This window comes from Falco peregrinus, chromosome 1 (assembly GCF_023634155.1).
Source record: "Falco peregrinus isolate bFalPer1 chromosome 1, bFalPer1.pri, whole genome shotgun sequence".
Taxonomy (NCBI): domain Eukaryota; kingdom Metazoa; phylum Chordata; class Aves; order Falconiformes; family Falconidae; genus Falco; species Falco peregrinus.
The window spans coordinates 24,792,990-24,816,612 of NC_073721.1; the positions used below are offsets into that span (position 1 = coordinate 24,792,990).

The following is a 23,623-nucleotide window of genomic DNA, read 5'->3' on the forward strand; positions in this document are numbered from 1 at the left end:
CCTCTGCGCTCTTGACAATTGAACAATTCAAACTGTACTCCACAAACTATACAGAGTACAGAAGAAAACAGATATAGCACTTACCTCCCATAATATAACATATAATTCCTTCCTTGAAGCAGCAGGCAGATACATACGGACAACTGCTATGGGAATAGTGACAATAAGACTGCTACTTTTTGAGTTTTGAATCCAAGCGATTACCTTATACAGATACTGTATTATCAATAATATATGTATGTACTGTGTTACATTATAAGCAGCAAAAATTACTTGGTTATACTTATGCTTTGCATTTTAATACATGCAAAAGAAAATTTTGGTTAATATGAAAAAAACCCACCAAAAAACAACTCTGTAAGTTGCAGTTTCCACATCTGCAAAGTCTTGAGGATAATACAAGAAAACCATGCTGCAGTTCTCTTGTTGAGAACCAAGGAAAGGTTTATTTCCTATGAATTTAATCTATATACAATGTTATTTATTTTGTGATCCTAGACAAAAGAAGCTGAAAACAGGTGCGTTTTTTCTTATTCAGTAGTCTTCAAAGAAACTGGCTCTACCATGACCTGACCATTCCAGCAAGCATGAGGCAACAGGTTAGGATTCTGCCAACATTTCTAGACCAAGATGGTCACTGTTGAGTACGACAAAACCATTGATAACATACCTGGTGATGGGGATCAAGTCTCTGAGACCTTCAGTACCATTCTGGAGACTGATTACCTAATCCTGTGGGTTCAGCTGGTAATAGCCAGTATGAAGGACAGTCGGAAACTATCATATGCTACTTTTCACTGAATCGTAAAACTTACCTTTTAGCTGCCTGACAGTGTTCTACTTATTTACCTTACTCTCCATGACCCTGATGTTCCTTGTCATTGTTCACTATTCTTGCAAGCTATGATTCACCTTAGATGTTGACCTTTGCAGAACAGAACATTTTTCCCCTGTGCATCCGCACAACAACATGGCTCCAGTGACAGCAACTAGAGAAAGACAAGCCTCACACAAGCGAGAAGAACTGAAATCACTGAGAGTGTGAGCTGAACTCTGTATAGCTAACTTTTACTTTTTCATGTTCCACTGACCACATCTTGCTTTGAGTGACTAGGCTGACCACTGCAAGTAGCCTTTAGAAGGAAAGGAAAAAGCCGGGTGCTCTCCTGCCTGCCCTGTTTACTGCACGTAACACCAGCTCCTGGTCTGAAAAGAGTCTCTTGTTCTAGAGATGCTTTGCAGTCCTGCAGTTAGCTAATTATCATGCTTTAACAACATCATTGTAGTTTCCCCTTGACACAGACCAATCTCTTCAAGTCCCATCTCTGAAAACTTTTAATGTTAAGGAAACTAATTTTCAATCTTTAAGAGTACAGGACTGTTATTCAGCGACAAGCACAAGACTAGATGTTCAGAAGACTAAAGTAATCCTAAAGGACTTTCCCCTGCCTATCTCAGGGGTAAAATATACTATAATCTCACCCATTCATTTGCATTCAAAAGTAAAACTGACACAAAACAACACATAAATGTAAGCAAATGACAGCATTTCTGTAGCATTCTTAATATGTTTCTTAATTCACTACATTTTATTTTCTCATGGCAGTTCCCATAATGAAGATTACCTGGGGGTGTCAGCATAAAAACGTCAATGTGGACAGCTGCAGCTTAACAGCCATAATAACTGTAGCTATGAAATTTTTAAGAGATGTAGTGTTTTGGTAGCAATTACAGTTATTGATATTTCTAAAATTCATTTAGGCTTTTATTGTAACTTTAGTAACCAAAAGAAATGTAGTCTATGATATGACTTTGCTAAGGATAAATTGTCACAATCTTAAAGTTATTAAAAAACGTGTTTGAATGAATTTAAACTGTGAGTCATATTAAAACTTTCAATCAAAATAAATTACTCTTGATGAAAACACTGAATTAAAAATGATTTAATATTGGTCTAATTTAAATATGAAGAATACAGTTTTATTAAATAAACCAGTAAATATTTTACCAATTAAGTACAATTAATTTTTGTTAATGCATCCAATAAAAAACATTTCTTCTGGACATTGTTCAGATTAGCCTCTTGCCAAAATCTTCTATTCAAGAGCAATAAACTACGCTTTAACTTTAAAAAGCAGCATTCTGGGATTGCAGACCTATTGCCTTGTATCTGCTCCTGATCTGCTTTTGTAACCTGGGACGTGAAAATGAAGTTGAGCTCTTCCTACCTGAGGTTTTGTTACCTAATATTAATTCTACAACTGTGAGTACCTCTGCTATCAGCAGATACCTCTTCCTCCACAGCAACCCAGGCTCTCACCACAGGAAGAGATGGTGTTTATACCTCTACTTCTTGACCCCTTCTCTGATACTGCTTTTCATTTAAATCTGTAAGATTTTATATTTCTGCAGAAGTGTAATATTTGAGTCTCCCAAGTATTAACCAAGTTCCTATGCTAGGCCGTTTCACTACATCGATCACAACACTGATAGCCCTTATACATAGTCACCTTTCCTCTCTAGAGTAGCTGTTTTCAAGTCAGAATCCATGATTTTCTAGAGGACTATAAAACTACTTGAAGGACATTCACTAAAGAAAATTAATTAAAAGTAAGCATGCTATCAAGCTGTAGTTCATTACACAAAGCTCAACCCTTTGAAAAAAGGCAACATGCGAGTGGTTACAGAACAATTAAAACAACCATTTTAGTGAACTTTATCTTTTGACTCCGAGTATGTGGAGAAACGTATCTCAACTTCACTGGCATGTCTAGTTAGCATTTAACAGCATAACAAATTATTTGTTGCCCCTTCAAAATGTTTTCCAGGCAGTTGTGAAAATGGAAGCATTGCTCAGTCTTAGGAGCTCAGCAGTTAATGCTATCACTAGAGAAAACATCTCAACAGCAGACTGTAGCTAGAGATGGTCCACACACAGGTTATACAAATTTCACAAATCACAGATTAGCACAAGACGTTCCAGTTGCTATTTTAAAAATTAACTCGTGTTCCTAGCTCTAATTCCCCACCTAACATACTAGACTCTCCTTAGAAACTTCACTCAGTTTACAACCTTAGGTCATCAAGACAACAGAAAACACCACTACTACCACTGCTGTCACTGTGTGTTTTAGATAAGGATGTTTTTACTCTCACTTTCATCAAGAACAAAGAGAGGGAAATCACTGTCTAACAAAGCAGCTCTTTTTAGACTTGACTAAGAGCAGCATGTCTTGTCTTCATTACTTATGTCTTTTAATATAAATTATGTAAGAGATATCATGTACTAATGTTCAAATACAGACATTGTCCTTTCCAGTATACATTTTTTGCAAGTTTAAATTCAAAAGATCCTTTTAATACTGATTTTCAAATAAACTTGTTAGCCATACAGACTACATGTAACTGCCTGAGATTTCAATAAACTAACAGATTCTACAAAAATGGTATGTAACTAATTTATTCAGATTTTTTCTTCTTGATGAGCAATTAAACATTTAAAGCTGAAAACAAAGCATCTCACCCCATCCCGAATCATCATTTCTCTCTCAGTGGAAAAGTGCCATTCCTGTGAAGAGGGAGGGCACGGTCTGCACTGTAACGTTTCCTATCAAACAGAAGACTCCCCCGCCCCACCCCCCCCCCCCAGCAGGCATACGATCTACAGACTTAAGGCAGTACTTAAGTATAAAGCTGCTCAGTAACATGTTGCTCTATATATATTCGATGATTTTGGGCACATTCACAGTTTTGCAAACAACAAACATAAGATACACTAATAGCTTATTACTGAAGGACCTATAACAATCAGAAAAAAATCTAACAACAAAGTCCTTGTAATTAAAAGGTATGTCTGATTTCTTTTGGAAGGCTATGATCATTCTGACTGTCCTGGTTTCCTTACTTCAGCTCTTAGCAGTGTGTTACAGACATTGCCCTTTGCACGTTCAACATAATTTGTTAATGTTACTAACAAAAACGCTGAGGACTAACCTTAGTCTCTGTTTATAATAGTTTTCATCTCCATCATCTCTCCATCTCTTTACTTTGCGCTTCCCCAGTGTATGCTCTTCTTCCTCAGAGCTCGGAAAGAAGTCAGCATCATCTTCAGCTTCTTTAAAATCCCTCTTCACCAAATATTTTCTTTTTCTTGACAAATTCTTGAGTTCATAATCAGAATCATTCTCAGCAGAAGATGCCTGCTCTTCCTCACCTTCTTCTGCTTCTGGGTCAAACAGCTCCTCGTCAGGTACATAATCAGACTCTCCACTATCATCCTCCTGCTCATGCCTGAACTTCTTGGCCTCAGGATACTTCTTTTTTTTTGGAATCTCTGCCTTTGGCTGAATCCGAAGGACATGCTTCTGAAGTTTTCTGATGTGTTTTTTTAAGCGCTTATCTGTTTTTGACAGGGCTTTAGCCCTTTTTTCCTTTGTAGTAGATGTGGGAGCTACACACTGAATATTTTTGGCTTGTGCCTTCTTCTTTGCTCCTTTGTGAAGGGCTAACTTCTTTCTTTCAGATGACAACTTAGCCTGGTCTGCTAAGTACTTCTCAAAATCAGATGCTTCATTTAGCATTAACCGTCGTGTCTTCCCCTCTGGCTTCTGAGGTATTTTAGTTCCAAATGGAGTCATCTGGCCAGTACGAATAAGCTCTTCCCACTCTGTTTCCTGAGCAGGCATAAGCATACTGCCCAGACATGATGGACCAGGTTCTACAATAAAAAAATAGAACATCCAGCATGCCTTTAACACCTTCTGGATAACACAAACACATGAACAAGGGTGTTTTGTGTTTCCCTCCCCACCCCCAAGCATTATATGTGTTCAGCTTAGTTTTTATATACACCTTAAAAGTCCAAATTATCATCACACATAATACCTGAAGTTTAAAAAAGGCAAACCACAACAAAACAGAAGGCCAAAAAGGTCAGACTGTAACTTGCTTCAAACTACTTCTCAGACTTCATATAGTAAATGTTACACCTACAATCACAACACAAATACTTCTGAAACAACACATGGCAGCAAGAACTACCATAAAGTTACAGCTCCCCATGGCACATGAACTCTAATGTGCTCCCTACGCTGTCAATGCAACATTACCACGTTCAGTGCAAAACACCACGGTGTTTCCATATGCAGCAACATTGTCCATCTCTATTTTATTATTGATTTCTCAGTTCTACCCATAAGCTTGAAATTTGACATTTCAATTACCAAATCAGGACAGATACAAATCTAACAAAACACGTAAAAGGCTTTCTTCCCACATGCTTTAAAAAAAGAAGAAAACAAAACTCATCTTCCTACTCTACAATACTAATATTAGGATTATGACTTTAAAAGTCATATTAGCTGCACAGCATGTTGCCATAAAAGAGCACTTCAGTTAAACTGCATACACAATTACTATACATTACTATACATATTAACACAAACTATAATTGGTTTGAAACCAAAGAGGGAGAAAAGCTCTTGAATTCAGGAAGCTGAAGTGGAATTCCAGAGTGAAATCTATTATTAGGCTCCAAAATTCCAAAACAGTTGTACCAGAATTGCCAGCACGGCATGCTACTGTATGTAGCCCTATTTGAAGCACTGTATTTATCACCAAAACATGTTTAACAAGTAACTGATGCATCAGGCATGACACTCCTCCCTCTCCACACACTCAGTTTCTCAAACTACTTGAACTGCTCAACTCCATTTCTTCGGTCTTGGGCTCCATTCACTTCTATTTATATTTCATCACACTGGGTGCCTGAGTTTTACTGCATGAACTCATTCAAAGAAAAAGGATTAAAGATACTTTTCTACTAAGAAAAGTTTCCTGAGGTTTTTACCTCAGTTTTATTGAATCAGGAAAGAAGCATGAGCTCTGTCAGATCTGGAATTCACTCCAGCCACATGTGTAATGGATAAATAGCACAGATTTTATACCTCTGCAAACAATAATACAATCTAAAGGTGATCTGCAGATGTCAACGGGGTGCAAACTTGCCTTGCAGAATACTGCAGATTAGTGATTGTGGTCAAGACACAGCTAAGCTGGAGTTAGAAAAATCCAAGCTCAGTTTGCAGACAGCAATGAGAAAGAACACCTAGTGAAATGCTGAGAGAACAAATACCCTGCTTTGGAAGAAACCTCCCCCCCTCCCCCCTTTTTTTTTTTTATCATAGTGCAGCCTTAAAAAGAGAAGCACTTCCCCCTTCCATTTCTAGTGATACTTCCCAACAGTAAGAAAAAACAATTTTGTTAATGCTGATTGATAGCATCCAGCACACAAAATGTAATTCAATCATGATGTTAGTCATCTTTATCAAATTAGCTGCAAAAAAATGTTAGGGTTTCCCATTTATTAAGCCCAATACTCTAATGTGCCTCAGTCATCCCTACTGAGCTGAATATGAATTAACATTCATTTTTTAAAACTTCCCACATGAATATGCGAAGGTTTGCAATTCTGCAGGTGCAGAGAGTAAGTGTTCCTAACTCCCTCTTTGAATGCAAACCACTGACATTTATTTCCTTATTGGCAAAGACCTTGCAAACTAGCTTCAAAAAACCAAAGGCATTACATCAAAGTAGAACAGAATTCCCAGCCTTCTTCCATACCTTCATCTTCCTTAAATTCAATCTCATTTACTTTATCAAGAATCTCTGTCCCACCAAGAATTGCTTGGAGACGCTTTTGTTTTGCTTGGATCTTCTTTAGCTGTTGCTCCTTGAATAACAAGCAGACACAAATTTTATATTTTCATCTGGTTCATAAACATGCTATCCTTTTAAACAGGACTTAAATCACTACATTTGCAGTATTTTCCAGCAGAATTTCTTACTCAAATGTTCACAGTATTGCATTTGAAACAAAAAAGCAAAGAGGTGTCATCACAACATCTGTAGGACTACAGCCCACACACACAATTTTGTGTGTAAAATCATTTTATGATACACATACAGTAAGATCCGATTGTTTATACACACAAATTTCACATGCACGTTACCCATTTTTATGTACATCTTTTGAGGTCATTTTATGAATGTGTTGATCCTAGTGAAGGAAGCCCATCAAGCAGATTAGTGAGATGCATAGAGAACACCGAAAGATTTGTTCATGATTTGCAAGACTGGGCAACGGTTAATAAGCCACTAAAACTATCTATAAGATTTAGTAAGATCTATCATCCCAGAACTTCTAGAATATTTTGTTAGAAACTGAAATTGTAAATCAGTCTTTCATCCCAATATATGTTTGTACACAGTTAATTCAGGAACAGTCACAGCTAATTTATCAGCAAAAACTAAAAAGTGACGTGAGTAAAAAGTAAGTGAAAAAATCAGCAATACAGATGCTATAACAAGTACCATTCATTACTGCTATGAAAATAATTCATAGCTAGCTGATCTGTTGCACCTTTTATCTGGTGCACTACCCTCAACTCTATATTTAGTAGTGACATTGTGATTTCTTGGTGTTGATAACTTCCATTTATGAAAAAAGAAATTCCAACCAGTAAAACAAAGACATCAGCAACGTAACTTTCTACATTTGTAACTCCTTAACTAGAGAGGCACACACTTCAGTAAAAATCAACTTTACGGCAAAATGAGCAAATTTTTTTTTCTTTTTGGTGAAGAATAGTTCACTACCCTGCCCATGTCTTCACGTAGCACTTTTCAAACCATAAAGGTTAAGTATAATAATGTATGGTACAATATGTTATCTCCTGTGTATGCACTATTATCCTTGCTACCAGAGCACTTTACATCATAAAACACTCCCTGTATGATAGCTCTAAGGAAATAGCTGTCTTGTACCAGTCATTAATTTCCCATTTGTCTCAATAATGGAAGAATTCAGCCTTTAACCATTTTTTAAAAATACTACAAAAGGAAGAGTACTAAAAGGCACTTCTTGCAGTAAGTAGCTCCAGACCAGCTTTAAATATACTGCCTGCCTCCAAAACACTCTTGAAGTTATTAGGACCACTTTTACAGATTATAGGTTTCATACAGGGATTTATTCTTACACTTCAAGGACTGTTGGAAATGGCTAACAATGAATTCCAACGATGTTTGAACTTCCCCTGCAACTAACACCTTCGTAAATTAAGTAATATGAGAACGAGCAAAATACAGCATCCAATACATGATCACTCTTTAGTGATTAAATCTGGTTTAATGAATTTCTTCCCACTACTTCCAGCTACTCATTCTTAGTCTTATTCATTACTATGACACTATTCAACACTGTCTCCCTTGGTCTCTTTAACTGGCCAAACTGCGTGCACAATGTTATCCAAGTTGCTGAAATTATCAAGGTTAAAAAACAAACAACTGCACGAGTCAGTGGCAAATGGCCTGAGACTGTGGAGTGTCTGAGGGCAAAGAACAGTAAGTTTTTCAGTCAGGTTTATCATTAAAGAAAATACTAGGGTGAATTTCCATCAGGCGGTGAGCTGATCAAAGTGCTGTATTTCTACCAGGAGAAGTTTCTCTTTTCTTAAATAATCTTCTTCCTATTCACAGCTGTATAGGTCCACTGCTTAGATCAGGGGTCCTCAAACTATGGCCTCTCATATTTACAGACCCCCCCTGCCGCAGGTTGGGGGGGGAAACCAAGCAGCCGCAGATGACTGCCTGCCACTTCATCCATGCGCTGGCCCCCTGTTTAAAAAGTTTGAGGACCCCTGGCTTAGATTACTACCCTGACACACCTGCTAGGTTGCTCTCCAAGGTCCTTCAATTTATTACTCTGGCAGAAAAAAGTTGGAACAGTTTCTGCCAAATTTGTGAATTAAAATGGCTCACAGAAAGGAATGATGTGTACTGGTACAAGAAGGATACAGACAATGAAAGAGGGTTAAGGAAAGGAAGGTAGGGAATGAAGACCGGGAGAGCTGAATTTAGGTCAGCTATTGAATCACACCCTAACAATGCTCTGCTAATACTCCAAATAGTACTGGGAGGGATTTAATTAAGTTAATGCAAATCAGTCTTCCCGTCAGGTCCTGGAACTTCACTTCAACAGCTTGTTCTGAAACTTAGAATGAAAAAAAAAAAATATATAAAAGAAATTCAGCTCTGTTTCACATCTTTAAATTAGTTATTTACATTTTTTGGTAGAAAATGAAACCATTTAAAAGGCAAGGGAACAGCAATTGTAGACTGAGTCTGAACTGTATAATTAAGCAAAAATCGCATCACATAATCCAAACCTTAAGCTAAGGCAAATCTAAGTATTGTCAGCAGGAAATTAATGTAATCTAATCACCTTGTTATATTTTTGCCGTTTCACCGAATCTAGTTTTCTGTTTATATCTTTGCTGTTGGCAGCTTGAGGTGAAAGTTGCTCAATAATTTTATCTATTTGTTTCAGAGATGTTGTACATGATCTGAAAAAACAAGATTGCAATGCACTAGTCAACTAGAAAGAAACACAACACATTCTCCATGCAGACAGTTTAGAAATTCTAGGAGATGTAAGGTAAGGCTTAAAAAGGTCTAAAGGTAAGTTTCTAAATAGTCATCTTGTATTTAAACAACATCAGAAGTACTAAACACTTTAACAAAATTTTGCTAACACGCTGATTTCAAAGGCAAGGAAACTGAACAAGCCACTTCAAAATTTAGTGCCTAGAAGTTACACGTCTAATGATGACTATAAGCAAGTGATAGTGGTTACTTGTATTACTCAAAGGTAAGCAAAATGCAAAACAAAAATCTGAACTGGAAATCCCATGTTTTCATTTTCTAAAATGGCTTCAACAGTTTAATGATATTATATAAGGAAGCCTGATTCTTTCACTTGACAACATCTTTTTTACACAAAAAATAGATTACGAGATACAAATAGTTTCAGGAAGACAGACTAGTTCAAAGAATTAACAGTACAACAACGTTAAACTTCCCTTACTCATGCCCTACCATTTTTCATATTTCCATATACAACATGAAATTCAGGATGAACCACATAGTATAACATACTATCATCTATTTCTGTTGTTGAATTTGTTTGCAGGGAAGGAGATACTGCCCTACCATCAGAAGCAATAAATCTAGGTTTGTTAATTCAAACAGAATACTTCATAAGGACATACAAATTAGCATCTCAAAGCATTATGAAAAATGTCAAAGAAAACTCTGTACAACACTTGCAAAGGGGCCATTATTCCCCTTCTATGCAAAGAAAAGCACTACATAAATCTCCTCAATTTTTAAGGAGGAAATTGCTGGGCCACATTTCTATCCAGCTCTAATCTGGATCCTACCACTGTTCTAGGAGATGGATTCTATCAGCTCCCCAGCTACCACTGCCATCTTCACTTCTCCATTCTCTTTCAATGCTTTTGAACCATCCCATCCCCCTTTCTCAGTCTTCTGCCTTGTTGCTTCCAAATATACCCTCTCTTATATCTCTCACACCTTTTGGCTCTTGCTTCCTTGGCCCTAGGGTCTTTTGACACAGCACTACTGCCATCTTCCACAGTTTTTCTGGTTTTTCAAACTTATTTAACAGAACTGTGGGATTTAAACAGGATTTAACTTTGACCATTTTTATTCTCCTTCTGCTTAAATTTGTGTGTATATTATAGAATCATGCAGCTTCTACCATGATCTCTGCCAACTACTCAAAAACCACTCCTTGCCTGATTTTACCTCTAGTCATGCATTCACCGTGTTACAGGACTTCAACTAAATCTGTCACATTCTAGTCATACATCTTTACTTTTGTTAGTCCCTCTGCTCAACAAGCCAGCTGTATTTCTTCTAATCTTCTCCAAAAGCAACTTTCAGCCTTGCACATTACATCTTATACAGACAAGGTTCTACAAGTTTGTATGAACCATTTGCATCCCCTCATGCAAATCTCATTTTAAGAGGTAGAAGGTGAAAAGAGAGGGGTAAGAAAAATCACAGAGGGCACTTACTAAAGAAAAAAACGGAAATTAACAACTGACTGACAGTGCCATGCACCACTTTTTCAATAGCCACATAGTCTAATTGCAATGGTTACGCTACTCCATTCTTCCTCTCAATGACCATCTTGCTCATTACATCCTTCTGCTACATAACATCTGAAATCAGGTTCTAGTTTTTCAAACTGACTTAGTTTCACATCTCCACACCCAAACTGGAAAGTTAATGAAGTGCATAAAATTAAGCATATGCATAACAAGAGAGCTATGCCAGAGTTCACATAGGTAGTGGAGGCCTACAGCACTCCTGAGCACTAAAACCCCAACATTAATGCAATACAGTGAAAGATGCACAGGTAGAGTTATTTACCTGCAGTAGTTCACCCATTAACTCTACAATGAGACTAGAAACAGAGAGATTAAGATCAAAACTCAAAAGATTTGTGGCTCCTACCCCTCAAAGTCTTCTGTTATCAATATACCCTATTAATGTAAATTAATCAAGATGTCATTAAGTAATTCATACAAGCACTTATGATGAAGTTGCTTTGGTTGTAGTACACTCAGGATATGGAGTCATCCCAAGTTAGAGAAAGCACATAACTTGAAGCAGATAACCCCACAAAGCATACAGAGTAAGATGCAGTTCCTCACCGCCCAGAAAGGACAGACATCTTGGTAAGGCAGGAGACAAACAAACAAAAAAAAAAAAAGAAAGATTTGCTGTCCTCTACTGCCTTGATGCATGACTGAATTAGTCAAATAAGAGCAATGAACCATTGCTCTGATGTGGAAAATATTTTCTCCTTTTTTAAAAGGTAGGTAACTCAGAAGGGCACATGATGTAGTGCTTTCAAAACATCTTTTTGTCTTCCAGCTTTTAAAAACATGAGACACTGAGCCTCATTAGAGTCAGTATCAGAAAGCAACAGTAAGAAAGAAAGAACACAATTTACCTGAAGTCATCCAGAACTGATTGATATTCTTTCTCTGCATCAGCTATTTTTGTTGCATTATTAGCTTTGTTAATTGCATCATCTACTTGCTGAAGAACTCCTTGCTCTAATACATCCTGGTCATAGACATCAACTCCTAAACCTCTGAGCTCAGCTGCCTGTGCCTTATATGAGATGGACTGAATCTGTTGTCTGTTGATCTGTAAAAGGGGTTGTCCTCTGCTGGGCACCTCCAGAGGAACAGCCATGGATGTGGATGACTGGCTGACAGAGTTGGGAACTCTGATACTATTACTCAGTTCACTCTTAGAAATGCCATTTTCTTGCACAATTCCCAATTCCTCAGCATTGTGCAGACAATTATTCCTTGAAGTAGTAACAGGGTCTTGCTCTTGGATACTGTCTGACAGGTGGTTGTTGTCCATTGGCATCCTCTGCTAAAGGCAACAAAGAATCACATCGTCATAAGCGCGTTCGCACACAGAAAGTTCCTCAAGAAGACTGCCCAAATAGAAGTAACCAAAACAATAAGCATGTTTCTTCATCAGAAATTCTTGTTGCAAAACATCCAGTAGTCTACTCCATGGGTCCTCCCCCCACAGTCTTATCTGCAATCAAAAGGAAAAAAAGGCCACAACTTCTTAAAGACAACTATATGGAATAGTCCTGGAAGATGCTGACATCAAGACAAGTAAAACGACCAGTAAAAATTACTCTCCTTGCCAGAGTGAACTCACTCTTTTGTGTAAATGGTCATCTTCCAGCAAAGTATGACACAAGAAAAACGTGACCTAAGGTATCCAAAAGCAAAAAATACAGATTTTTGAAAATGAGTAAGACTTGCCAGTTAAAGTACCCATCAGATAAGGGGCTGTAGTCTTTAATTTGACAATTCAGCTTTGAAGTAGAGTGTAAAGCATCTTAGTTGTTAGGAAATTAGCACTGGACTGACTTACCGAGGCAAGCCCGGAGCTGGTATGGTTTGGAGCCTTCAGGGTGAGTCCATTTGCTGAAAGGATGCGTTTTTTGCAAACTTCGGGGAGAAACAAGTGTTATTAAGTGGCTGGAAGACACCAATACGGCAGGTGGGCTTCATCGGCAGCCTCTCCTAGCACGGAAGCCCGTGGACCCCAGTCCCAGCTCACGGTTTCCTTCCACCGGCTCCCAACGCTCCCGCGGGTTCCGGCCCCGCACCCACGCATCAGGAACCGCTGACAACCCCGCGCACCGCCCAGTTCCCCTCTGAGGGACCCCGGACCCACCCACCCCCTACACCGGACCCCCACTTCTCGTGCTTCGCCATCCCTCTCTGCCGGCAAGGCCAGGCCAGGCCGGGCCGAGCCCGCAGGCCGAGGGCCACCCCGGCGGCTGGCGAGAGGGCCCGGGCAGGATGGAAATGCGGGGGCGCCGGGCCGGGCCGGGGCGCAGCCGCGGGCGGGCAGGAGGGAGGGGCCGCTGAGGGCCCCCGCGGCGGCGGAATGGCGGGAGCGGCACGGCGGACTCACCTGGCCGGCGGCAGCCAGCACGCCTTGCCGCCAGCACGCATGCGCGGCGCCGCTCCGCCGCTCGCCGGGCACACGAGCCGAACGCGGATGCGTCACTTCCTGCACGTCTGTGACGGGTGCGGGTGCGCGCGCGGGGCGGGGCGGTGACGTGCTGCGGGAGCTTCGCGCGGGCTCCGGGCCGCGCCTGGCCGGGCGGGTGCCGGTGCCGCGGGAGCCGGGTCCGGCTGTCGGGCCCGGCTGTCCCCGGGCCGCCGGCCTTCCCCGCGGGCCGGTCAGCTGCCTCCTGAGCGCGCGTTTGCCTGGCAGCGCACGGCCCGGCCTGGGCTGGCGGCCGCCCTGCGGGGCTGGGGCGGTGGCGCGAGTGCCCACAGGCCGGAGCGCAGAGGGGCTCCTGGCAGGGACCGCTCACAAAGTGCGGTCTGCTCCTTGGGATGCTTTAAGGTGGCTGTCCTTTGAGAGGCTTAGGGAAGGAAACGTTAGTGGTTGCCAAATTTGCCCTGGACTCAAAAAACAAGTGTTGTTGAGCAAATCATATAGTTTGACTGCATCGAGCTTCCTCCAAGACAGAAAGAGGGAAGGACGCTGTGTGGCCTGGGATTTAGCCGCAGGGATCCTTACGGGCTCTGTAATCAGGCCGTGAGAGGAGCAGTCTTCTAAGGGCCACAGAGCTGCCTGCTGGGCTCCATAGCAGCAGTCCCATATGTTTTCTGCATACCTTCCCTATTTTCTCCCTGCTTCTCTGGGTGGAGATAAATGAGGAAAGCTTAAATTTTCTCCAGGGATCCTTTCACTTTCTCTGCCTGCTTTCCCCATCCTTCTGTCTCCCTGTTCCAGTGGCATGAGAGCCATGGACCCAACTCCTTCTTCAGGCAGCAGAACTGATTTTTATTTGCTGGTAGCCTTGCGCTAACCATGTGAGGGTAAATAACCATGTGAGGGTAGAATACATTTGGAAATATTTTGCTAATAAAGGATGAGGCAGATAGAGCTTAACTCTTGGCTTCAGAGGACAATTTGTAGTTCAGTTTGACCAGGAGTTGCTTTCTTCAATTGTTTCAGTTGTCCTGCTCTGTGTATTCTTAATGCTATCTTTTTGCAGTGAGTGTCTTGAAATAAGATGCAGATTTTAAGAACTGTGTTACTATTTCGTAAATTTTTCAGGGGTGGAGACAAGGCATGTGTAAGTGATGGAGGCATGATACCTCACCCTTCTCACACTTAATTTCAACAAAATGCTACAGACCAAGAGAGAAAGAAAACTTGTCCAGTAACAATAATACATTTATAGTGCACCTTTGATCCAGAGAAATCCCAGATCCTACTGATCAGTAACTCTGCATGTAGAAGGTTGTGATTGTAGCTATGCAGAAATGTCATAGTTGTTCAACAGAGGAATAGCAGAGGTGGTGGTTTTGTATGACTAGATGTAATGTTTTAATTGTGAAAGTTTAAGGATATATGTTAGGGTGTATAGGGAGAGAAGATAACTTTTACTAGATTTTGGGCTTTGTCTTCTTTGCACCCTGCCTTTAGGTATTCGCACACATTGATGAGATCTTCCCTTCCTACTTTAAGCTATACAGTCCCAGCTTTTTTCAGTCTTTCCTCACAGGGCAGATGGTCCAGTCCCTACTCATCTTAGTGGCCTTTTTCTGGAATCTCTCTAGTAGGCCCCATATCTCTCTTGTATCAGAAAAACCCTAGTCTCTCTAGACACTGATTGTCTGATGTTTTCTCAACTGTGCTCCTACAGTGCATTGATGGAGCCCACATTGCTGTAGTAAACCACTGTTGATAAATTTAAGTACCCAGTGATTCAAGCATTTCAATCATTGAAACTTTTTTTGCCAAATTTGTGGCATAGCTAACACACCCACAGAATCCCTACACCCTTGCTCCAAGAGTAGGAGTTCTGTTACTTTTTCTCATGTCACCACTGCTAACAGTTTTTGTAAAATACTGTATCCTACCAAGTTCTCCATGTTGCCAGCTCTCTCTAACACATTATACCATTTTTCTTTAATACCCACTTGTAGAGAAATTATAGCAGAATGAAGGCAGGTTAATTAACATTGATAATATACAGCTGTGGGCTTGCTTCAGGGGCGGTGGGTTGGCTGATGTGGATAAAGTGCAGCTGTGGCTGGTTCCTGCTAAGTAGTTAAATAGCTCTAAGGGGTATGGAAGAGGAGCAGCCAATGAAGAGAGATCTGGAAGAAGCAGAGGGAGGAAAGAGAGTGCACTGTATGTAGGAGAGCCAAGGAGAAGGATGCAGCTGAGGTAAGAAGCAGGGTAGACTGACCTGAAGACTATGGAGAAACAGCACAAACAGTAAATGAACTGTTGAAGCCTTGTGGGAGGTTGGTGGCTGTGCTGAGGCAAGGCGTGGGAGCTGCTTATTGAAGTTAACGTGGTATGGGATGGTAAAGGCCTTGTTACAGCTGGCTAGTTTGGATAGTGGTGTGACACCCACTGGTGTAAGTTTTAGTGAATAACTTCCAAAATTGGTGGTTTTATTCTGAACTATGGTTTCAGGCCCTTGACGGAAGATGTTCCTTTCCTACCTTTCCCTTATTCCCTCTTTCCCCTAGGGTCTGGAATTCTCAAGAATGTGTTCTCTAAGGTCTGTAAGACCAAGATTCAGAAGGTTAGCAGGCAAATAGACCAGTGCTTAGTTGATATGCTCGTTTGTTTCCTTTGCCCTCAAATAATGCTTTCACTGCAAATATCCTTTACTTAGTATTCAATGACTAGAATAAGGAGGCTTATTTGTAACCTTTGTTGCCATGTTCTAATTACAAAGAATAATGCTTTGTAACTGCTGAAACAATTGAAAATGTGGAGTGCAAAGTCTTTCAGCAGAGTGAGAAAGGCAGCAACCAGGGGACACTTAAGGACAGAACAATGTCAAGCTGTTGTCAAAACTAAACTGCTGTAGGGAGGGGTAGGCTCAGTTTTCCAGAAGCTGATTAATGAGGTGGAAGAGATAAGTTGTCCTGGAAGAAGAACAAAAGAGCTTTGTATTATTTACTAGAACAGTAGTTTTCAAATGAGAGGCTGATTCTTTCCCGAGCCAAGAGGAAAATGAGTGAAGATTTTCCTAGAAGTTAACAGACTTCTGTGGGTTAGGAGACTACTAATGTGGGAGATGGTCAGTACCAACTCCAGGAGAAGAGGCTGTAACCCAAAATTAAATACTATAGTTTTAAGGCAGGTACTTGCAGGACAAAGCATTTACAGTGGTATCCTGACTGTGACTGCAAAGATCCATGGTAGATCTTGCTTTTAAAGACCCTTGCTGTACTCTGTATGAGGGGGTATATGGGTCTGAAGATTATCTTTATGGGAGTGTTCTGAAACCATGATATAAAAATGTGGGAGGCACTGACTGATCAATGTCATCTGTCTGTGAGACACACATCACTTCCTGTGTCTATGGTAAAACACATGCATATTGTACAACTGGTCTGTTGCAAATTGGGCAGGCCTCCAGGTGGTGTGAATGAAGGCTATTTGACTGAAGTCTGCTGAAGCCAGATCTCTCAGCAGCTGAAAATCAGTATGGTTCTACTAAAGTCCATAGGAGGGATAGATTCTATAGGCCTTTAAAGCTTGTTCCGTGGTGGTCCGTCCTTGATGCATTTGCAACACTATGCCTTGTTTTACCTCTTCTCTCTCAACACATTGTTTTGCCTAAACAGGTGACATCTATGGTTGCAATCTGTTCTCAGCCTCAGCTGTTGCCTGGTGTTGTCCATTACAAAGGCTGTGAAAGTACAAAATCCATATCGTAAAACAGAATTACTTTGAAGTTATATTTTCACACACAAAATTAACCTCCAATGAACTGAAAGATCAAGTCTGCTCTTGGCTACGTGCACGTATTGCTACTAATCTTTTCACATACTATATATGCATGCATGTTTCTCTGTATTTTGCTGAAGTATTTAATTTACTTTCAATTTTTTAAATTTTGTTTTGACATGTAGATGACTGCTAGCTGCAGCACAGCTACTCTGTTAAACTGCTGGCGGTGTGGTTTTCTGGGCAGGACAAGTCCTGCTTATTTGGTTAGGTTTTTTTTAATGATGCTAACATAGCCACAATCTTCACACACACACACACACACTCCCCCCCTTGTATGCAAGCATTAATGATGACACTTAATTCTTGCTGGAGCTAGTTCTGGCAACTTTTGACATGCAGTAATAAAAAAAAATTAAAAAAAACTTTTTACTTGAACTAGCAAGACTGGGAAATCAAACTGCATGGATGTCTTCCCTTTCTATCAGACCTGCAGGATTACTGGGAAAGATCCTGGCAGAGTGTGTAAAGCAGCAGGTCAGAGCTCAGCTGTCAATTCTGGAGGGCTGTGAGGAAACATAAACAGGCTTCCAAGGAAGCTCAAATAGAGTAACAACTTGGAAAGAAGAAATTTGTTTATGTGACTCTGAATTGGGTGATGAAAAATCAGGTTCTGTAAATTATTGTCAGTGATGAGGGGGAAAGTGGCAGTGGTTTAATTTCTAGTCCATCCTTTTTATTCAGTTTCCTACTCTAAAAGGTTATCCTGAGAGTCATGGCCTGGGAATTCTATTAGAAACACGTTCCAGTGATGTATCCAGTAATAACCTGCCATGTATAAGTCCCTGGTTCTTAGCAGGAGATGATCCTTTCAAGTGCCTTAGTGGCCTGGTTGTGCTGTGAAGGATGACAGTTAACTGCTGACAGTTCACCAACTCTTCAGTCTTGCTTTTTCAATTAGGCCTTTCCTCCACAGATTTTAGTATGTGTTTTGCCAAGCTGAAGGCTAAGGAAGGACTTTGTGACAGAAAACATATATAGATTTTGTTCTGAGGAAATTCTGTATGTGAACTATGACTGATTGCAGTGGAGCAACTGCACAGAAAAGCTCAGACGGACTGGTTAAGAAAAAGGTAATCTGAACCACTATATTTTCAGAGTTAAGTGACCCCAGGATCTGAACATTTTCGAGCTCTCATCACACAAGTGTTTACATGCATTAAGGTGACCTGAGATGGCTGAACCCTGAGGTTCAGCCTGAGCATGACTGCTACTGTTATTTACAGAGCAGTCCCAGTGGATGCAGTGCTTTGCTAAATATTTAAAGATGCTCCTTGTCCCAAAGTGCTTAAGCCAGAGATTTTCATTTATTCATATAGCTTAAGGCCAGACAGGACCATTAGATCATTTTTTCTGACCTCCTGTGTGACACACAGCAAAAATTTTCCCTCAGGAACTCCTACATCAGGCTGTGACTTGGAACTGAGGCAGCATGGATGGTTTAGCAAGACAGCACATTTTGATTTAAATGCACTGAAGAGTAGAAAATCACTACATGACTTGGTAGACTGTTGTAGGGGCTAATTCCCCTTGCTTTAAAAAAACATGTTTCAAGTAGCCTGAAACACAATAGCTTTAAAAAAAAGCCAGGTGCTTAAGTAAGGGGAGGGAAAGACTCCAGCAGAATTTCAGAAGAAGCCTCAAACACAATTTTGTAAGATCTTGAGACTGAATTTCAGGAGAACAAACTTTCCCATACCTGCTTAGAGGTCTGCAATAGGATGGACACCTCAGGTTCCACCTAAAACTTCCGTAAGTGGTTGGTTATGTATTGTGCTATGGCTGTTCCTAGAAATGCTGCTTTTGTGGCTCAGCGGATCAGCAGGGTACACTTGTCCTGCCTGAGGCCATCTTAGAAGCTGAAAATCCCAGCACTATGCTAGAGGGGTCAGTTAATCAGGTATGAAGTGTCCTTGTGCCTACAGGCAGCACTGTTCTGTTAAAAAAACAGATGGCAGCAGCAGATTTTAGTGTGTATCAGTTTAGCTTCTGTAGTTTTCAATCCCTTCCTGATGAAGTATCAGCTGTGGGTCTGAACCAACACCCTAGGAGATTTCTGTGCTGGTGGTGAAACTGCTATACACTAAGGCACACTGACACTTTTAAAACAAAACGCTGAAACTGTTGAGTTGTGATGAAAATAGATAATAAGTGATTTAGGGCCTGCATTACTTCTCAGGAGGGCACAGAATTGCCGACAGCATTGCCAGAAATGGGAATTCCATATACAGTTATAAAGCATCTGTATCTCTTTGTACCAGTGAGTTGAGTGGCAAGTATCTCTCAGAGCCATGCCAGTGTAATAAAGCTAATATATCAACTTACGAGAGATACTAAGCTCTTTGAAAATAATTGTGTAGTTGGCAAGCAATAGCTTTTATTCTTTATATTGCAGAGAAATAAAACTGGGTTTTTTAATCCCCCTCTCTCCCTGCTGTGGTGCATTTAAAAAATTAAATGCAGAAATCTACTCCTAATGCTCTATTAGGTTGGAAAAATTGTGACTGCAAATCGGAATCAATTCCAGAAGTGAAGGTTCCTCCCACTACTTTACTGTTGTTAGGTTGCTCACCTTTTGTGTTTCCGACAAATATTGCTGGACTCACATGTAGGAAAGTTCTTGACAATACTGAATTTTTAGGAAAGCCCTGTATTTGTGCTTATTTGGGCTGCATGTTTCTCCAGGGGAAGACAAAAAGTGACTTTCTAGCCAAATCCACTGTAACTCATAGAGGACTTGTACCTGAGCTTGCAGCCAGATCATTGCTTCACACTGCACTGCTGTCTAACTTTTATAGCCGTGTGCACACAGCATTTAAGACCCCATATAGAAAGCAAACAAATGTGCATCAGTTTTAAGTACTGAGTAAGCAGGTAATAGGATATTGCCAGAGCAATTGCATCAGTCTCCTGCAGGCAAGGAGGGAGGTTGAACCTGGAAGTTTGTTGGGTCTTTGCAAACCAGCCTTTCACATTCTTTCGTACTTCATCGCTGTTCAGTGGGAAGCTTATGACATGTTTCTGGCCCTCGTATCCCAGAAGCAGGATCTTCTGCTGACATCTTACCCAGGCCCTGTGAGCTGCTTTCTCACCTGCTGATGACCTGGGCTAGGTGTCCTTGCAGTGACTAGCACGTATGTTGATTCAAGCTCACTGGCAGGGTCATGTTGAGACCACGTTTGAACTGTCATATGGTGCCAGGAAGAGAAGCATATAAATATTCAATTTCTCGAAAATCTTTCACCTCAAAAACTGGGCTGACAGACAGACTTGGTAGTGGCCGCCTGCCTTTAACACTAGAGGGAGGTATCGCCTAAAAGAAATCTCGAAGGCTTCTAAAATAGTGCGATTGAAAGTGATTTATGTGTATTGTTCCCTTCCAAGACACTGATTTCTTTTTAAAGCCTCTGTTTTTATTGGAGTACATTATGGGAGGCCTCATTTGTTGCCCAGAATGCTCTTGGCCAGAGTGAAATTCAACCTTCCTGAGGAGGCAGGCAGATTCAGCTTGCACTGCTCTGCTTTGTCTTAGCTGGGTTCTCCTGGGACAACCTTATGCACAGGGCCTGGAGGTAGTTCAGCCTCTATAAATAGCTCATTGCTGAATTTTTGTGTGAGCAGATTTTGAAGGCTGTGCCAAAGCATAAAGAGTTGTGTTGTTTTTGTTCACTTTAGACTGACACACTGAAACAGATTTCCCTCTCTGGCCTCTATACTCAAAGCAGAGACCAGGAAGATGAAATGTCGGTGCCTCACTATTTATTTCTCCCTAATTGCAAGCCTATAAGCAAAATAATAGGAATTGACAATGATGGTGGCTGTGTAGGGATGGTTGTGGTCCCTGAGGAGGGACCTCTCCCCCTTTTTCCCATTAGCTCTTCCTATTGCAGTGTGGATCCTTTACCATTTAAGGGGTAGATAATGCACAGCTTCCTCATTCATGGTAGGACTGCTTTCATGTCTGTAAACTGCATTTTGCTAGGTTGCACAAAAAGACCATAGAAAAATGTGAATAGTTATTTGAGGGCTCCACAGCAGTTGACAGTAACCTAGAGTTGTATAAAGCATATAATTGTACTGAGCAGACAGTGGAAGTTAAATTTCTAAAGTAGGGGGCCAGGTAGCTGAAAATTCTGCAAGTTAATTCCAGCAAGGGGGGAGAGGGAGTATGATTACCTGTTCTTTTCCCCACTCCTTATTGTTGGGAGTAAAGGTTTGTTCAGGTAGGAAGGGTGAAACACTGCCAAGGGAGCAAGAGAGGCAGAGCTGGGATGTGCAGGTGGGAACAGAAGCAGATGTGAGAAGGAAACACGTAGAGGGGGACTGGAGAGGAAAGAACAGATATGAAGGGTGAGGTAAGGGCTGTCATGAAATCTAGGGGCCAGAATTAATTGCTGAGCATGATAATGCAGAGGCGAATGGGTGGCTGTTTCGAATGGACTTAAATTCAAAGATTTAAGTGAGGTATCGCGTATGTGCTGATAGGCCCATGTGCTCCAAGTTCACTGTGATGAAGGTCTTGAGAGATAGAACTTCTGTTGTCAGAAGGTGCGAGTTACAGACACTTCAAATGGATGGTAGGAATTTAAAAGAATAATAAAATGTGTAAGTTACAGCTATCAAGACCCTGTTTAGGGTCACTTAAGCTGTTCCATGAATTTATCTTTTAACAAGTTCCAGGCAGTGCCTTTCATCCTTTTGGCAATGCTTAAAATGTCCTGGGTCTCTGCTGAAGTGGGACTTGTTCCACTGTTCCTATTACATCATGCTGCTCCAGCTCAGCTATATACTGCTTCTAATAAAGGAACTTTCACAGTGTTCTGTCCACAGTTTCATTTTGTTGAATCCCTTGGACGCCTCATCATCTGTGATTCTCACTAAAGGCCTTGAGATATGTTTTGTTAAGCAGCTAAAAGAAAATTGCGCTGGGAAAGCTGCTGATGTGGTTTCTTTTGCCTTTCAGAACATAATCCTGCAGATCTGTAGTTACTATAGCAGATCTCTGTTTAGAAGAAGGAAGATTTCTCAAGGTGCTGTTTAAGACTTCCTGGTTTGTGCTGCAAATTGTTAATCAGTCCATGACAGCATAAATAAAATTAAAGGGTTTAATTAAAACTAATGAATGAGTGAATGGAGAATACACAGCATGTTCCATTTGCAGAGCGCTGGTGCTGTGAATAATTAAAATGTCACAAAGTAGGAGATGTCTTAGGAAAAATGTTGGAGTTGCAAAAATAGAGGCTCCTGAACTTTGGTAGTTTGGGAAGGTTTTGCTGTTTAAATTGGTTGAAATTATCAGTTAGGGGAAAGATACAAAAATACATACAACTCTGATTTTTATTAGGATGGAGTCAAAGTTGGAAGCTTCGTACCTAAACAAACCCTACTGCATTTTAGATCAGTTTCCACATCTCTGAAGGTCTAACTGTTTTCACACTGTATTAATCCTAAAACCAGGTCACCCAGGGGATTAGTTTCTTCTTTTGGCTCATCTGTGACTGTATTCTTGCAATGTAAACTTGCTATTACATTGTTATTACTTTATAATGTTCTGTCTACTCAATGCACAAGCATTCTTTTGATTTAAACCCAAACCTGAACTACAACCTGAGCTGGATTTGCCTTTGGCTCAAGTTTGGTATATGTGACATGGTCAAATAACAGGCCAAGAAAATAATTTGAGCTGGATTTTTTTTAAATAGATCTAGGATCCATGAGGTGGAAGTTAGAAAGATGAGGCTGATCAGACCATTTTAAAGTTTGGGATTACAGATTAGACCCAGAACATCACCTCTAGGAATAATAGGAAAACATCTTCCATCTTGCTGCTTTACAGTGGCTTGCTATTGTCTGTGGGACGACAATTGTTTGATATCATCCCTCTGTGACCCATTCTGACGTTGGCATTCTCCTTCTCCTCAGATGTGGACTTTTCAGCAGATCTCCTGACCCTATGACATTTTCTGAGGCAAGGAGCCTGTTGGAGGATGAAATAAGATCTAGATAAATGTCCTGGCTACTGACATCACTGGTGAAATAGTAATGCTCCTGCAGCCTGCTTTCTGTGTCATAATGACCCAAGGTGAGCATCAGTGAGGGACCTTACTCAGTGTAGGGTTTAACTACATGCGTTGGGAGGTTTAAGAGGTACCATACCTGCATCAAGTGCCTCTAGAGGCCAGATCTAATAGTAGGCAGTATTGGATGCAATTTTGGGTGGTGTAAAAAGGTGAACGTTGCCTATGATGCAAGTGGCTACATTATTGTATAATCCTAGCTCTCTATCATATAATTTCTTAAGATGGCTGAATAAATAAATTTACCTTGAGAATTTCCACCAATTTAGCCCAGTGGTTTAAGACTAGAAGAGCAA

General features: G+C 40.7%; 1 protein-coding gene across 2 annotated transcripts in view; it reads right to left on the reverse strand.

The window, feature by feature from the left end:
* ERCC6 (ERCC excision repair 6, chromatin remodeling factor) overlaps positions 1-13,474 on the reverse strand; it is a 50,924-nt gene extending 37,450 nt beyond the window's left edge. The window contains exons 1-6 of one of the 2 annotated variants that reach the window (XM_055803649.1): positions 13,387-13,474; positions 12,838-12,914; positions 11,882-12,318; positions 9,281-9,401; positions 6,622-6,730; positions 3,994-4,717 (exon numbers count right to left, since the gene is read on the reverse strand). In XM_055803649.1, the coding sequence (XP_055659624.1) occupies positions 3,994-4,717; positions 6,622-6,730; positions 9,281-9,401; positions 11,882-12,312 (1,385 nt within the window). In that variant the 5' untranslated portion in view covers positions 12,313-12,318; positions 12,838-12,914; positions 13,387-13,474. Of the gene's footprint in view, positions 1-3,993; positions 4,718-6,621; positions 6,731-9,280; positions 9,402-11,881; positions 12,319-12,837; positions 12,915-13,386 lie in introns of those variants that run through there. The other variant, XM_055803640.1, reaches the window with a different exon arrangement.
* Between the last annotated feature and the right edge of the window lie 10,149 nt (positions 13,475-23,623).